The 16926-nt window shown below is 43.9% G+C and overlaps 1 protein-coding gene across 1 annotated transcript in view; it reads right to left on the minus strand.

The window, feature by feature from the left end:
• Positions 1–8202: 8202 nt before the first annotated feature.
• RIMKLA (ribosomal modification protein rimK like family member A) overlaps positions 8203–16926 on the minus strand; it is a 34722-nt gene continuing 25998 nt past the window's right edge. Inside the window, exons 4-5 of the mRNA XM_054446875.2 lie at positions 13433–13636; positions 8203–9169 (exon numbers count right to left, since the gene is read on the minus strand). Of these exons, the coding sequence (XP_054302850.1) occupies positions 8679–9169; positions 13433–13636 (695 nt within the window). The 3' untranslated portion in view covers positions 8203–8678. The remainder of the gene's footprint in view (positions 9170–13432; positions 13637–16926) is intronic.

The following is a 16926-nucleotide window of genomic DNA, read 5'->3' on the forward strand; positions in this document are numbered from 1 at the left end:
CCTAGAGGGACACCATGTGACTCTGGGAAGTAGAAGGGGAAGTGTCACAGGCTTAGTCTTTGAGGAGAGGAAATCCCAAGATCCCATAACTTGGAAAGGCATCTGCAGCCAGCCTGAACATCTCTCCACCTGTGCCCCTGCAGCATGGTTTCTGCCAGAGTCACTGCCAAGAGGGTAGGGAAGCCATCAGCAACCTTTCCAAAGTACTTCCTTTCCCACCAAATAGGCTGGTCTACCATGGAGCTAAATGCAGTTCTCTTTGAGACAATGGAGGAGTTTGAATATGGACTGGGAATTAGATGGTATCAAGGGATTATTGCTAATCTTTTTATATGTGGTAAAGGCAAATGGAAACGTCCTTTTCTGGGGAGTTTACTATTCTCTCCACTTTTGTGTAGTTTGATGATTTTCATGTAAGAGAAGAAGAAAGAAACATAGGCCACATTCCCCAGTGTTTGGGTTCAAGGACAATATGAATGGTACATAATGTCATACCCCAAATCATCCTCGGCCGCAGCAGTCAAGCACTATCCCTTTGATGCTCTGACCTCAGTTTGGACTCCCTGACCCTCAGAAGCTGGGGAATAGCCTTAGTTCAAGGGTCTTGAGCCTTGTTTTGACTGTTAGTCCCCCAGGGTCTTATCACTGCTTCTCCCAGGAAGCCTCTTGAAATGTCAGGCAAACACAAGTCCTGAGGGCCCTGCCTGACCTGTCAGAGTTCTTCTGGTGAGTACACAGATTCTTTCAATCCCCTGAGACCCCTTACTGCACCACACAGCCATTTTAAACAGCTTTCAGCTCTCACTTGCTATTTGAATCTTAATTCAAATGTCAGCCCAGGAGAGCACGCTGAGCAGGCCCGTGACAAGCTCATGCCATCTGCATTAGTATTTTCCTCCATCATCTTGACAGTTGAGAGTTGGCAGTATTACAATTCAGACGGCACTCTGCGCTTGAAAGGAAAATTATAGTTTTTCAGAACGCAGCTGGTGTGCAAGTGAATAGGGTGAAGTTTCTTCTGTGAAGCCTTTTCCTCATTTTATGATATGAAAATAATAAAATGTAGATTCAGCATGTGATTCTTACTTTACAAGAACCACCAAAAGGCACAGAATTTTTGGGACAAAGGCAAACAAAGCATTCTGTTCCATAGTAATAATTTTAATAAAAAGCAAAAACAGCAAAACAGTCATTTATAAATGATTTCTTCTCTGTTGGAGAAGTTAACACTGTTATTGCTGTATAAACCACTTGGAAATGAGCTATTTTGGTGCCTAGTTAAGATGTATTCTTTTCAGCACATTTTCGTTTTGCCAGTTAGGCAGGAAAAACTACAGTCCACTTTCCTGGAGGGAATTTAGCTGAACTACTGCCCACAGGTGACAGTGAACTTTACAAATCACTCCAGTGAGTTTAGTAGCAAAGTAAACATCTTTCTCAAGTGTTAAAACCACAGAAGTTAGACAGAACAAGCAGAGAAGCAGTCTTTTAGGTGTTAAACTTCATGCCACTTGTGCACATTACACTAGGACACTTGCTTCCGAGAAATACAACACAAATGCTACCTGCCTGGAACTAAGATGTTTCAGTGCTCATGTGTATCAATTTCTTCTCTCTGTTGCCCAGCGGCAGTGGTGTGCTGACAAATGTTTAACAACCAGCTCTTGGGGAGGGGGGTCTTGATATAGAGTGTTTGCCAATCTCTGTGGTGTAAATACTCTCAATAGGGCCGATTCTCCAGCTACCGATGTGATGTCACTGAATGTTCAGGTTGGGAAGAGATGTGCAATAGCACACCATTACATTGTAGCACACCATACCAATACAATAGATGTCAGTATCCTCAAGAACATAGATAATAGTAAAATAATTAGGAAGTGATGAGTTTTGAGTATTTGTTACTGTTTTTAACATACTTTATTTAATTGCAGGTTAATATAATCTCTAATGGTCACTGTGGCTGTGTTTACCAACCAGCTTACAAAATTCCTGAAAATTGAACAATCCACTCTCATGGGCCAGTGCAAACCACTTCAGCACACCACTGGAACTCGGGACCTCAAGGTGGGACTAAGCAAACCAGGCTCCTGCCTAGTGCTGCCTCCACAGTGACCATTATCAGCTCTGCAGAATGATTAAGGGCCCCAGCTCTCCCCTTACAGATCAGTGTTCCTTCTAAATAGGAGATTATGGGAGTCCCACTCCGGATAGGCCGAGGACAGCAGAATTTTAGCGGCTTTATTGGTTAGTTCCATCTGATCTCAGGGCTGTCATCCCTGCCAAGTCCAGATGGTGCTGTCAGACTATCAGAGTTCCCCACACAGCCCCTCCTTCCCCCAGCCTTCTACACTCCCCTCACCCTCTATTTGACAGGTTTAATTCACGTCCCTGGCACCACCTCCTTCCATTTGATGCGAAGCCAGCAAACCTAATACAGGAAGAGCCAAAAAACCCAGGTGCTAAATCATCCAAGGTCAGGCTGCTTTCCAGGTCGGCTTTCCAGCCTCCCAGTTGTCTGAGGCAGTCTCTCCTCCAGGATTTTTCTTAGCCAAATACGTTCGCTAGATCTTGCACATAGCGTCATAAAATCTCAAGGATGGATGGGACCTTCTAGTCATTAGCCTGAACCACAGCATGCTTGAGCTGCCGCCAGCCCTGCCCCCAGCAGCTCTTTTTCCCAGCTGTAAAGCTGCTGTCTGCCAGCTTTTATCCCTTGGCACTGAGCCATGATCTCAAGAAGGCGACACTTGTGTTGCTCACAGTGGGGGAAGCAAGAGGAAAGGAACCTATGGAAAGCCAGGCATGTGGTTAAGTGCAACACATTCAAGTTTGTTTATGTATCACATTTATAGGTGACAAAATTAAGGTTTAACAAGTTGAAGTAAAGTGTCCCTGGGTCACACAAGCTTTGTTACCTGGATTTGAACTGGATCTGACTCAGACTAGTACCATTCACATTAGCCCACGCTGCCTTCCAAAAGGTGTGCCCCTGACAGCGAGTGGTGAATATGGTCATTGTGATGCCTGGCTTGTGCAGTGGGAATTAAAAATGCATCACCTTAAGAGATGGCACTCGAATTCCCCTTGAGGAGGGAACTGTCTTTGTCCAGGAAAATGCTTTTAATAAGCCACCCATGGTAAAAGGTGAAGTCATGACGGCAAGGGTGTTGGCAGGAATCAAATTATGAAAAGGAATGGCTATCCATCCGGTTGTATGTCAGAATATAAATGGATCTGCTCTGTCCCAAGGACAGGAGACAGGGACCAACCACGTGGAGTGGAAGGTGAGTGGAGATTCCTCCATAGTATATAAAAAGAACATTCTATAAATGGGGTGCCGAGTCTGCACTGTTGTAGCATCTGCCATTCCTTCCCACGTCACTGAGACACACGCAGGCACACACACTCACTTGCTTGAATTTTGCTATGTGGAAATGGGCGAGGGAACTGAGCTTCATGTCTCAGCTGATGCATTGCAGGGATAAGACGCTATTTAAAATGAGGTAGCAGAAGTGTGGAGTCAGCAGTGGCTGCAAAAATATGTCTTTGAGAAATCACAGAAATCTAGAGGTTCAGAAACAGAGCCCAGTTATCAGACCTCTCTGGATGTCAAGAGGCAGGGAGCCCTCAGCTGACATTTGGGTTACAATAGGGATGAAACTGTGCCTAATGTCTGGCTGCAAGGGGGACGCAGGGGACGCACTGTGGAACAGAAAGTGGGAGGAAACTTTTGACCTTGTTGCTGATTGAAACTGGAGCATGTGCATCAAACAGGATTTCTTCTTGGGTGTGCCTAATGCAGTAGGTTTAGGAGCTGCAAACCCTTGGGTTCCAGGACATTCTGCAGTGAGGGAACATCAGCCGAATTGGAGCCAAATAAGCTTTCAGTTAGCTTGGCATGGGCTTTCTTCCTCACATCCCACCACTGAAAGTGTGGGGTAGAGTTAAATGGTCTTGGCTGATCTAAAGATGGTGTGGGCCATGAGCCAGCTTGCATCATGGAAATATACATGCCTTTGGGGCTCTCACCTAGAAGCCATCCAAGTGCTGAACCCTTGACAGCTGGCACATCAACACCGTGTTGATCCAGAACAGAGGCTCATCAGAAGGGGAGGAGGCGGAGGGTAGGCCTAGGATGGGAGCACGTGCTAGATTCCAGGGAGGGATGGAGCTACCTCCGGCAGTATGCCGAAGTGGATGAGGAATCAGATTGCCTGAGTCCAGCCTTGCTATTGACTGGCAAGTGACCTGGAACTAAGTCACTGGAACTAAGATTCCCTATTTATAAAATAGGGGACTAGACTGGTCTCCAAAATGCTATTTCCATGGTCTCAAATGGGGCTCATAAGCGACTTTCTTAGTGTTGCCCTGGAGCCCCAGAGAACATGCACCTCACAGCAAAATTACCAAACCAGGTTGGAATGCCAGCACAGGGCTTGAGACAGTACATATTGGCACAGGAGCTGTACCTAGAGAAGGAAATGGAAAGGCTTAAAAGAAGAAAGTTTCCACATTCAGCCCTGTGGTTTTAGGAGGGAGGGCTGCAGAGTCTAGCCGTAGACCTGGAATGGAGGCATGATTTAGATTTAGGAAAAGATTAAAACAGTATATCCCTTAGAATAATCATCTTCCAGGTAACATTTTAAAGTAACAATCTGTACTGATCTTGAGTCTCAGAGGTAGAGTCAAAAATAGTCCCAGATCTATGAACATTCACTTTAGGGACAGTGACAAATATGGCTATTTTCAGGGGCCTTCCCAAGACATCCACTCAGACTAATGGCAAACAGGCTTACCTCCAGTTGCAAAGGAAAATATTAAACTGTAGTGACTTGACTAAGGTTGGATTTATTCTCTGACCTGACTCCTTAAACTGACCTGCTAAGGCTATGCCTGCACAGTACTGTGGTTCATTAGCCTCTGGGAGGGTCAGCTTTTATTTGGGTGGTCCTAAAACTCCCCAGCCAGCTGCTTACATCTTCCTCAGATTTGCATTCAGTGTTCTCAAGACCAGCATTCCTCAGGATTTAAAGAAGGGAGGAAGCACATCTCCCCCACTTCTCCAGGGTGGATGAAAATCCATGCATCTCATTATCTTTATGCAGAACAGCTTCAAAGACATCTACCTCTGATCAATACATATTCATGATTCTTTCATTAAAACAGCCCACAGAAGAGCCATTTTTTCCTCCTTCCTACTAGAATTCCAAATGATCCCAATTTTTTCTTTCTTTCACAAAACGATTCCAGACCTTTCCCTCTTCCCTTTCCCCCTCTCCTGGTCCCCGTGGTCATGGAATCTCCTTTTAGCTGGAAGCAATGGGCCTGAAATTGTAACACTAGTGGCTTAGGATCTACTGATATTGTTTCTGAGATCCTAAAGACCTAAAGCCCCAAATCCTCATTCTGGCAACCCCATACCCGATCAGAAAAACAGCATGAAGACATTTTCCCCAAGTGCCGAATCGTATATTCTGAGTGACTGAGCTATTGGCATTCAAGTTTTGACCAGTTTCAAGATGCTACTACCAGATAATGGGAAGACCATATACAGACACTGCAATCTATGTTACATAAGGAAGACTTTGTTAGTTGGTATACAAGAGTGGAGAGTTTCAGGTTATATATGATACATCCAGAAGGCTGTTTGAATACACAAAGAGCCTTATTCCTTTCAGGTCTTAAGTTTCCTTGGCTGGAAGTGAGGCCTCTTGAGAAGCTGCATTCCTTTCTCAGGGTCCCTACCACTGTTTGGTGTGCTAATGTCAAGAATGTATGGCCTTTTCTTTTTTTTTTTTTTTTTTTTTGAGATGGACTCTCGCTCTGTCACCCAGGCTGGAGTGCAGTAGCATAATCTCGGCTCACTGCAGCCTCCACCTCCAAGGTTCAAGCAATTCTCCTGCCTCAGCCTCCCAAGTAGCTGGGACTACAGATGCCCGCCACCATGCCCGACTAATTTTTTGTTCACTGTGTTAGCCAGAATGGTCTCGATCTCCTGACCTCGTGATCCGCCTGCCTCGGCCTCCCAAAGTGCTGAGATTACAGGCGTGAACCACCATGCCCGGCCTGGCCTTTTTCTTTAAGGAGTGATGGGAAACTGTTATAAAATCAGATGTGTGAATGAAACATGGAGACACAGAGTTCCTGTGATTGCACAAGGTCAGCTGTTCAAGCGGAGAACCAGAACCAGGCTCTGGCTCTGCACCCCATGTTCCTTTAGCAGGCCTGTGGCCAGCTGTGACAAGTATAGCCTGGCCACCTGGCTGAGGCTCACAGAGCCCACAGCCAGCATGGTATGGGAAATCCTGGATTGGGGCTGGTTGTGGTCCAGCTGTGATCCAGCTTTCTCCACTTCTAGACAGGGCTAGTGCCAGGCAATGAAGCCAATGACTACAGATGTCACTCACAGCTGGAAAATGGGCCTCCTTTGGCAAAGGAATCTGGAAGCACTCTCTAGCTGCTCTGCTCAGGCTGGGACCCTGCTAGCCTCCTTTTAGATGAAGTGGGGAGACTAGATTCACACCAAACAGTGGAAATGAGGGAATGCAGCTTCCAGACGATCATTACTTGGTTAAGTTTGCACAGAAAGTGTAACCAGTTCCAGTGAGAACAAACCTAAAGCTGTCCGTCTTTTAAAGCCACCCTGAGTGGTAAAGATAAGGTACATATCTTAACCTATATAAAGGTGAAGTATTATTTTTCAACTGTACAAGACACATTACTAGGGTTACAGTTCAGTGGCATGCAGCTTATATTGGACTGCATTTAAACTACAACTGTGTAGTGCGACATCTCCATTACATGGCACCAAACATTTGTCAATTGCACAACTATTACTTGGTGAGATCTGGTTTTAACTACAATACTTTAAAAGCCAATTTCTATTTAAATGTGTTACGAAAAAATGCAATAGCTTAACTTTATACACATTTTACATTTATGGCAGAGTAAGTACAGTAATTTCTGCACCCGAATGGGTAGTATTGCCTTTGAAGTAGTCACCTTGGGAAGATGTATGTTTATTCCAGTGAAGCTGACCTTACACAGAACATTCCTAGAACCCTCTTTAGAAACTGTCAACTTGTAAGGGTCTTCAGTGTTGGTAAATCTTTGTCCTTTAAGGGTAGATCTATTTTTTGAGGAATGATTTTTTTTTTAACAGCTAAAGAGCATTAGAAAATAAGTCTGCTAAATAAAATGGGTGATGAAGCTCAGGATTATCTTGGTGGGCAGGAGAAGGGGTTGGATAAAACACAAGGTCTGACTATAAAGTTGCGAGGCCTCTTGCCTTGCATGGCTTCAAAGGTAATCCCAAAGGGGAACCCTAAGTGTTCTTGGCACATGCAACATTAAGCAAATAACTCCAATTATGCTAACTCTTGAGTGCATATGTTCTAGTGTATTTGGTTAATAAGGTGGCTTTGTTCATTTTCAGTCATATTTCATATAAGCAGAAATGGAATACTCCATCTCTGTGATTTCTCCCAAGGGAAAGATCTCATCTACTGCTTAGAGAATTAAAATGAAAAGCACTTGGTGTCATGTCTACATTAGCGCCCCCCACAAAATGTGCAATGGGTAATTCCTGATACCTGAGTCTTCCCCGTTTGGAAAAGTGGGTAAGGACAGGTGTCTGGATCCTAGATAAAAGTAGAGTTTCAAGGGGACTGGAGTGTTTCCAATGGCTCCCATCTACTCAATAGACCTACAACACCCACTCATACAAGGAAACCTCCTACAGCCAAGCAGTACACAAAGTTTCAGTAGAGGAGGGGAAGAATGATGATCTCCAAGTAGCTTTCTATGGTAAAAACCCACTGGCTTCTGGATGACAAGTGAACAGAGTCCATTGAAAAGGAAAGTCCATGGTGTTAGATTCTAGTGCACGCTTAACAAATAAACTGAGTGGCCACTAGCTCATTGAAGTGCATTTCCAGCTGAGGCCAAAGGCAGCAAAGGTGCAAGAAGCTGCTAGAGCTGACATTAGTTGAAGCAGGGTCTATAAATTCAGAGTGGCAAAGCAATTTGTAGAAAGGCCCAGTTACAAAGCAGGACATTTGCCAACCTGTGAAGTCAAAGAACGTTCAATCTCACTTTCTACAAAGTGCTTCATTGAAAATGCTAATGAGGAAGCTCCCTAAAACACCATATCCTGAGTGTCAGAGAAATATGGTCAAGATGGTGATTGATGGGGAGCAGAGATTGATCCTCTAATAGTGTTTGAACTGTGTATTTTCCAAGCATCACACACACACTTAGTGAAGAACCTATTACTGCAGTCACATTCCACCTCGTCTGCACATGCTTCCATCCCGTAGTTGCTTTTGAGTACATAATTCCAACAGCCATTTCGAGCTAATGGGTTCTACTGCTAAAAGTCAGAAGCAACAGCAGAGTCAGTGCCTTAGAGTCAGCCGTAATATCCACGTGCTCACAGCAGACATCAGTCTCATATTGATCAGTCGGGACGTTGTTCTTGGTGAGTGTTTTTATATTTGTCTTTGTAAAAACCACAAAGCTAGGCCATTTGCTTAAATCATCGTTAGAAAAAATGCTGAGTGCCCAGATGGGATTTCTAGTTTCTGTGCAAATGAAATCACATTAGTCCAGATTTTATTCACTCAAAACTACTAGGGAAGCAGTAGGATTTGGTTTAAATGCTGCCAAAAAGCAGGAATTCACTTAAGTTTTAATTCAGAAGCAATCCTGTTGTTAATGTTGTAGCCAGGTTCGGGCAGCATGGAGGGTGGGGCCCCCATTGTGCTTGCTGAGGAATCCCGGATCTCTCCCAGTTCAGGCTCACTTTCGCTAGAGGTAGACCCACTGTTGATGGTATAGACGCTCTCTGCAACTCCCTGAGCTGAAGCACAGCCATCCGGCTCGTTCTTCTCCCTCGGACTCGACAGTCCTGGGAGGACAGCCATCTTTCCAGTCTGCCTATTTGGCAGCAAGGACATGGTATAGTCTGCAATGATCCCACCCACATCTAAGTTGCATGCCTGGTCGAAGGCTAGGAAGCCGACATTAGCGTTTGCCTCACACACCACAAAGGAGCCATCGTCCATGATAAGGAGATCAATGCCACAGAAGTCCATGCCTAGGATGTTGGACACCTGAATAGCCAACTGCTTGCCTTGTTCTGTCAGCGGACACTTGACGCCCACGCCACCTGTGGGGAAAGCACAGTGATGTAAAGGTGACAACTGAGAAGTCAGATGACTCTTCAAAGAAGAGACAGGGATCTGCCCAGGAGGGGCAGAAAAAGAGGCTCGATCATTAATCACAAAAGGTCTGGACTGAAATCAGTACACCTTGGGAAAACAATACGGCCATTTTTTGTCTTGTCTTAAAAATGCTGATTTCCTCTGACTCAGCCATCCTACTACCACGGAAATAATCTTATATATGGAGGAAAAAAAGCTTTATGCACAAAGATGTTGATGGCAGTATTATTTAAAATACAAATCATAGAGCCAGGTACATGATGGGCACTTAATAAATATTCAATAAATATTGAATGAAGAAATGAAAAATTATAATCTAAATCTCTCACAATAGAGAAAAACAGTGTATTTTACAGCCATTAATAATAATACCAGCTGGGTACAGTGACTCACGCCTGTAATCCCAGCACTTTGGGAGGCTGACGTGAGAGGATTGCTTGAGGCCAAGAGTTTGGACCAGCCTGGGCAACACAGTGAGACCCCATCTCTACAAAAAAATAAAAATAAAACTAGATGGGTATGGTGGCTCGCTGTAGGGTTCCTCCCACCCCAGCTGCAGTTCCAGCTACTTGGGAGGCTGGGGTGGGAGGAACCCTAGAGCTCAGGAGTTTGAGGCTGCAGTGAGCCATGATCATGCCACTCCACGCCAGCCTGTATGACAGAGTAAAACCCTGTTCCAAAAATAAATAATAATGCCCACAGAGAGCTTGTAATTACATGGGAAAACAGGGGATTAAAGACTATACAATATGACCATAACTAGGCAAAAAGATTTCTCAGAAGAAAAGACTGTAAAGAATGACACCAAAATATTAACAGTAGTTGTCTCTAAATGGTGGAGATGATAAATACCTTTTTCACTTGACTTTGCTGTATTTTCCAAATTTTCTTTTTTCTTTTTCTTTTTTTTTTTTTGAGAGAGTCTTACTCTGTCACCCAGGCTGAAGTGCAGTGGTGTGTTCTTGACTCACTGCAACCTCCACCTCCTGGGTTCAAGCAATTCTCCTCCTGCCTCAGCCTCCCGAGTAGCTGGGACTACAGGCGCCCGCCACCACACCCAGCTAATTGTTGTATTTTTAGTAGACACGGGTTTCACCATGTTGGCCAGGCTAATTTCGAACTCCTGACCTCAGGTGATCCACCTGCCTTGGCCTACCAAAGTGCTGGGATTTCAGGTGTGAGCCACTGCGCCCGGCCATATTTTCCGAATTTTCTACACTGAGAATGTATTTTTCTCATGATTAGAACAAATAAAATTAACTTATTTATTTATTTATTTGAGACAGAGTCTCACTCTGTCGTCCAGGCTGCAGTGCAATGGCACGATCTTGGCTCACTGCAACCTCTGCCTCCCGGGTTCAAGTGATTCTCCTGCCTCAGCCTCCCGAGTAGCTAGGAATACAGGCACATGCCACCACGCCCAGCTAATTTGTGTATTTTTAGTAGAGACGGGGTTTCACCACCTTGGCCAGGATGATCTTGATCTCTTGACCTTGTGATCTCGGCCTCCCAAAGTGCTGGGATTACAGGGGTAAGCCACCACACCTGGCCAACTTACTGATTTTTAAGAAGAGAGATGGCTCCTTCTTCCGTCTTTCTGTGCTGACAGAATGGTGCACATCAATGTCCTGGCTGATGCTCTCAAGAGCATCACCAAAGCCAAAAAGAGGCAAACGCCAGGTTCTTATTAGGCCATGCTCCAAAGTCATCATCTGGTTTCTAACTGATGACAAAGCATAGTTATGTTGGCAAATCTGAAATCACTGATGATCACAGAGCTGGGAAAATTGTTGTGAACCTCACAGGCAGGTTAAACAAGTGGGGAGTGAACAGCCCCAGTCTGATGTGCAATTCGAAGATCTAGAAAAATGGCAGAATAATCTGCTCCCATTCCATCAGTTTGGTTTCACTGTACTGACAACCTCAGCTGGCATCATGGCCATCATGGCCTGTGAAGAAGTAAGATGAAAATACACAGGTGGGAAAATCCTGGGATTATTTTTCTAGGGATGTAATAGATATTAATATTTATAAATAAAATGCCTCAATGGACCAAAAAAAAAAAAGAGAGAGAGAGATATGGAAAGGACTGAGACAAAATCCTGTACCAAGGACAGAGACCGATTCCCCTTACTTTGCTAAAAAGCTAGGACTTCAGATTTGTCTCCAGTTAGTCTCCTTGGAAAGATTTAAGAATTGTATTCTCAGGTTGAATAACTAGTGTCTTTACCTTAACAATGTCCCTTCCCACCTATGACACTGTATCTAAAAAAGGCTATAAAACAGTTTTAAAACAGCTCACCAAGAAAAGCAACATGGATAAATTATAAAGCCATGTGGTTACTAATGAATGGATTTTGTAAGGTAACTAAAAAAGTCAAAATGATAACACACAAGGTTCAACACTTTGGCACTAAGCATGATCAGAAAAATGGGCTGGGCGTGGTGGCTGACACCTGTAATCCCAGCACTTTGGGAGGCCGAGGCGGGCAGATCACAAGGTCAGGAGATCGAGACCATCCTGGCTAACACGGTGAAACCCCATCTCTACTAAAAATACAAAAAATTAGTCAGGCATGGTGGTGTGCACCTGTAGTCCTAGCTACTCGGGAGGCTGAGGCAGGAGGATGGCATGAACCCGGGAGGCAGAGCTTGCAATAAGCGGAGATTGTGGCACTGCACTCCAGCCTGGGCGACAGAGCGAGACTCTGTCTCAAAAATAAATAAATAAATAAATAAAATAAAATAAAATAAAATAAAATAAAAATACAAAAATCAGCCAGGTGTGATGGTACATGCCTATAATCCCAATTACTCGGGTGGCTGAGACATGAGAATTGCTTGAACCTGGGAGGCGGAGGTTGCAGTGAGCTGGGATCATGCCACTACATTCTGGCCTGGGCAATAGAGCAAGACTGTCTCAAACAAAAAAAAAAAGAAAATGAGATAACATGTAAGGTACTTAGTAGTGTCAACCTGAATCTAGCATTTGACACCAACACACCACTTTATCACAATTATCTTATAATTATTATTATTATTATTATTATTTTTTTAAGAGATAGGGTCTCACTCTGTTGCCCAGGCTGGAGTGCTACGGCACAATCATAGCTCACTGCAGCCTCAAACTCCTGGGCTCAAAGGATCCTCCCACCTCAGCTTCATGAGTTCAGCTGGGACTACAGGCATGTGCTACCGCACTTGGCTAACTTTTAAAAAAAAATTTGTAGAGATGGGGTCTCACTTTATTGTCCAGGCTGGTCTCAAACTCCTGGCTTTAAGTGATACTCCTGCCTTGGCCTTCCAAAATGCTGGGATTACAGGTATAAGCCACCACACCCGGCCCATGTCTTCTTTATGGGACCACATGCTACCCGAGGGCAAGGGCTCTCTCATCATCTCTACACTCCCGGCATCCATCACATAATCTGTTCCTGGAAATGCTCAATGACTATCAATGAAAGAAGTGCCAGACAGTGTCTAAGCCTCTTTATTAGTCACTGGACTTGGTATACTCATATGGTGATTTAGGAAATAATAACTAGTGATTGTGATTTTTTTTTTCCTATTACCAACATATAAACTCATTCAATGAGATTGACAATAGCTTTCTGTGATGGGGAGAAGAACTTACATCCCTCTTGGAGTATCTCCATTCGGTACAACAGAAAACAAACTTTGTCAATGGGTTAATGGGATGGGTTTATGCATTCGACCAAAGCATAAACTGTAGCTTTCTAATAGCATCATACAAAAAGGAAAACATTTCCATTAAAATATAAAAGGAAAATATAATATTTCTCCCGTCATCACTTTAGACCCTTATTATTTTTTTTGCCTGAGCTGTTGCAACAGCTTCAAATTTCACCTCCCTGCCTCCCATCTTATGCCGTCATTCCATCCTTTACCCAGATGGGAGTTTTTCTCCAACGTCAGTCCTCATGTCACTCCATTTTTAAGTCTTAACACCTAGAGGACAGCATTCAGTTCTCCATGTCCTGACACTCCTTGCCTGACCTCTGCCACAGCGCTTACACTTGTACGCTCCCCTCCAGGATTGCTTGCTGCCATAGGAAAGAATTTGTTCCTCATTCTCATCTGTGAGATCCTGGTGTCTAGCAGAGGGTCTGACAAGACAGTAGGGATCGATATACATTTGCTGAATGGGTCCAAATACCCTAATGAAACCCTGTGCTTTTATACCTTACCGAGAGAGCAGTTGCTCTGCATCCGTCCATCAGTGGAGCAGCGAAGCATAGAGCCTATGACCTGGCCCCCTACCACCACCACCCGGATGTCCTTTCCATGGGACTCCTTCACGTACTTCTGGAACAGGTAGGGCACATCGTGGCGGATTAGATGGCAGATGTCAGAGAGGTGATGTTTATCTCTTGCCAGAAAAACAGCTTTTCCTTTAAGAAGAAAAAGAGCAAGAGAAGGGGTTACAGAAGCCTCTGCACTCCGTACTTGCCATCTGGCCTCCTTTTCCATAAAGTCATCAGTTCTCTCTGAGCTTGCCTCACTTTGGTCCCTTCTATTTCTCTGCTAGACTTTTGCTTCTTATCAAATGACCACAGAAACTTACTTTCCCTTAACTTTCCTCAGGTCCTGATACCCTCTCCCTCCACCATCACTCTTTTTGAAATGACTTAATGATTATTCCAGAAACACAGAGAAAGAGCCAAAATAGAATCCCAAGGATCTAATCAGTTCAGTCCCCAAAACAGTTAATTAGCATCTCCCATCACCCCCAGGATGCTGATTAGGCAGGATCCACATCTAACTCATTTTTTAAAAATTCCTCAGACCTAACACTGGGCTGGATGCACAGGGCAGATGCCAATTAATGTTTGTAGAACGTAATTTATTGAACATAATTTAAAGAAATTCCAAGTCTGGATGGAGAGAGATCCCAAAAAAAGGTAGCACAGAGTGATATAACATCAAGAGAGGTCTATGCATAATTCTGTGGGAGCTCAAAGGAGGGAAGCACTGACAGGCATCCTTCCTTTTAGACAAAGTTATAATTTGGCTATATCCATTTAATTCTGAAAGGAATGGCCTATGCCTCTATTGATCTCTGCAGAAAGCATTCCTTCTTGATTCTAAATTCTTTATTTTCTGTTCAAATTGCCTACATTTTTGTAATTATTTAGCATCAGCTTTTTTTTTTTTTTTTTTTTTTTGAGACAGAGTCTCACTCTATTATCCAGGCTATAGTGCAGTGGCGCGATCTTGGCTCACTGCAACCTCCGCCTCCCGGGTTCAAGCAATTCTCCTGCCTTAACCTCTGGAGTAGCTGGGATTACAGGCATGCATGCCTAGCAAATTTTTGTATTTTTAGTAGAGATGGGGTTTCACCATGTTGGCCAGGCTGGTCTTGAACTCCTGGCCTCAAGTGATCTGCCTGCCTCAGCCTCCCAAAGTGCTGGGATTATAGGTGTGAGTCACCATGCCCGGCCAACATCGGCTTTTCCATTGATATATTAGTTAACAGACCTGAGCAGGGGTTCTGATAAGTTTGCTCTGCAAATCTGACAAGAGCATGCCCAGTCTGAGCATTCTTTTCAGCAAATATGGAACAAAGAGATGGTTTTCCTAAGCTTTGTGTCACCATCTTACGAGGACTGGAACTCTTCTGAAGTCCTAATAAAAAGAGCAGTCCCAGGCCAGGTGCAGTGGCTCACACCTGACATCCTAGCACTTTGGGAGGCTGAGGTGGGCAGATCACCTCAGGTCAGGAGTTTAAGACCAGCCTGACCAACATGGAGAAACCCCATCTCTACTAAAAATACAAAATTAGCTGGGCATGGTGGTGCATGCCTATAATCTCAGCTACTCAGGAGGCTGAGGCAGGAGAATCACTTGAACCCGGGAGGCAGAGAGGTTGTGGTGAGCCAAGATCGCACCATTGAACTCCAGACTGGGCAACAAGAGCGAGACTTCATCTCAAAAACAAACAAACAAACAAAGAAACCAGTCCCTAGTGGTATATAAAACTGAAAAGTAAATTCCAAAACATGTTATAACCAGGATGCAATCATTCCCAAGATGACTGGACCCTAGACACCTGACACAGCTGGAGGAGTTCGGCCACGTGATCTGAAGATGTCCACATGGCAGGTGACAGGAGAGTGTGCAGGTAAGTGAGTGTCACTGTCAGGGAAGCTGGATAGGGCCCAGCAAGGGGTCATAAGAGGAAAATGGAGAGGCCCCAGCAAGTGTGGATGATGCAGCATCAGTGTTCCCTGTCTTCAATCAATGAGTGTGGGGCAAGCAGATACACATCTGATGCCAGGAGATCTGGAGATCTGGCTTCTGGCAACAGATGGCTGGGATTCAGGTATATGCACTGGGTTCTCCGGACATTAGGTAGGATTTTCAGCAGAGATGGGGGCTAGAGACAGGAACTGGGTTTCTTGGTTTCGGGTACAGAAGTTCTAATATGGGGGCCAGGCTGCAGTTAATAAAGGAGGTACAATTTTAAGGCAAGAAGGAAAAAAGGAGAGAAAGGCAGTCAGATTGGTTAATCATATACTAAGTGCCAAGCACTTTGATTTTTTATTATTTCACTTATGCTTCATGCTAGCCCTAGGAAGCCATTATAACAAGGATGGTTAATCCCATTTGAGGGAAAAAGGGTCCAATCTCAAAACTTACTATAAAGTTACAGTAATCAAGACAGTGCGGCTTGGCATAAAGATAGAACTATATCAACAGAATAAAATTGAGAGCCCAGAAATAAACCTTCATGCACATGGTGAACTGATTTTTGACAAGGGTTCCAACAGCTTTTAGTGGAGGAACAAACAGACTCTTCAACAAATGGTAATGGGAAAACTGGATATCCACATTCAAAAGAATAAAGTTGAACCCCTACCTCATACTGTACATAAAAATTAACTCAAAATGGATCAAAGACTCAAAGGTAAGGGCTAAAACTATGAAGCTTTTAGAAAGCAACATAAATGTAAATCTGTGTGGCTTTGGATTAGGCAAGCACAAAATGACATCAAAAGCATATGGAAACAAAAAAAAATAGACAAATTAGACTTTACCAAAATAAAAAACTTTTGTGCATCAAAGATACTATATCAAGAAATGAAAAGACAACCTATGGGAATGGGAAAAACATGTTCAAACATGTTATTATATATCTAATAAGGATTTAGAATCTACATTATATGGCTGGGCGCAGTGGCTCACGCCTGTAGTCCCAGCATTTTGGGAGGCCGAGGTGGGTGGATGGCTTGAGTCCAGGAGTTTGAGACCAGCCTGGGCAACATGACAAAATCTCATCTCTATAAAAAATGCAAAAATCAGCCAGGCATGGTGGCGCATACCCGTAGTCCCAGCTACTTGGGAGGCTGAGGCAGGCCGATTGTTTGAGCCCAGGATGCAGAGGCTGCAGTGAGACAAGACTGCACCACTGCAGTCCAGCGACAGCATATCTCAAAAAAAAAAAAAAAAAAAAAAAAGAATCTACATTATAAAAGAACCCTTCAAACTCAACAATAAAAAGATTAAAAACCCAGTTAAAAAGTGAGCAAAGGATATGTAAAAACATTCCTCCAAAGAAGATACACAAATGGCCAACAAGCACATGAAAAGATGTTCAACATCATTAGTCTTTGGGTAAATGCAAATCGAAACCACAATGAGATACCATTTCACACTCACTAGATAGCTATAATAAACATAC

This window comes from Pongo pygmaeus, chromosome 1, assembly GCF_028885625.2.
Source record: "Pongo pygmaeus isolate AG05252 chromosome 1, NHGRI_mPonPyg2-v2.0_pri, whole genome shotgun sequence".
NCBI lineage: Eukaryota > Metazoa > Chordata > Mammalia > Primates > Hominidae > Pongo > Pongo pygmaeus.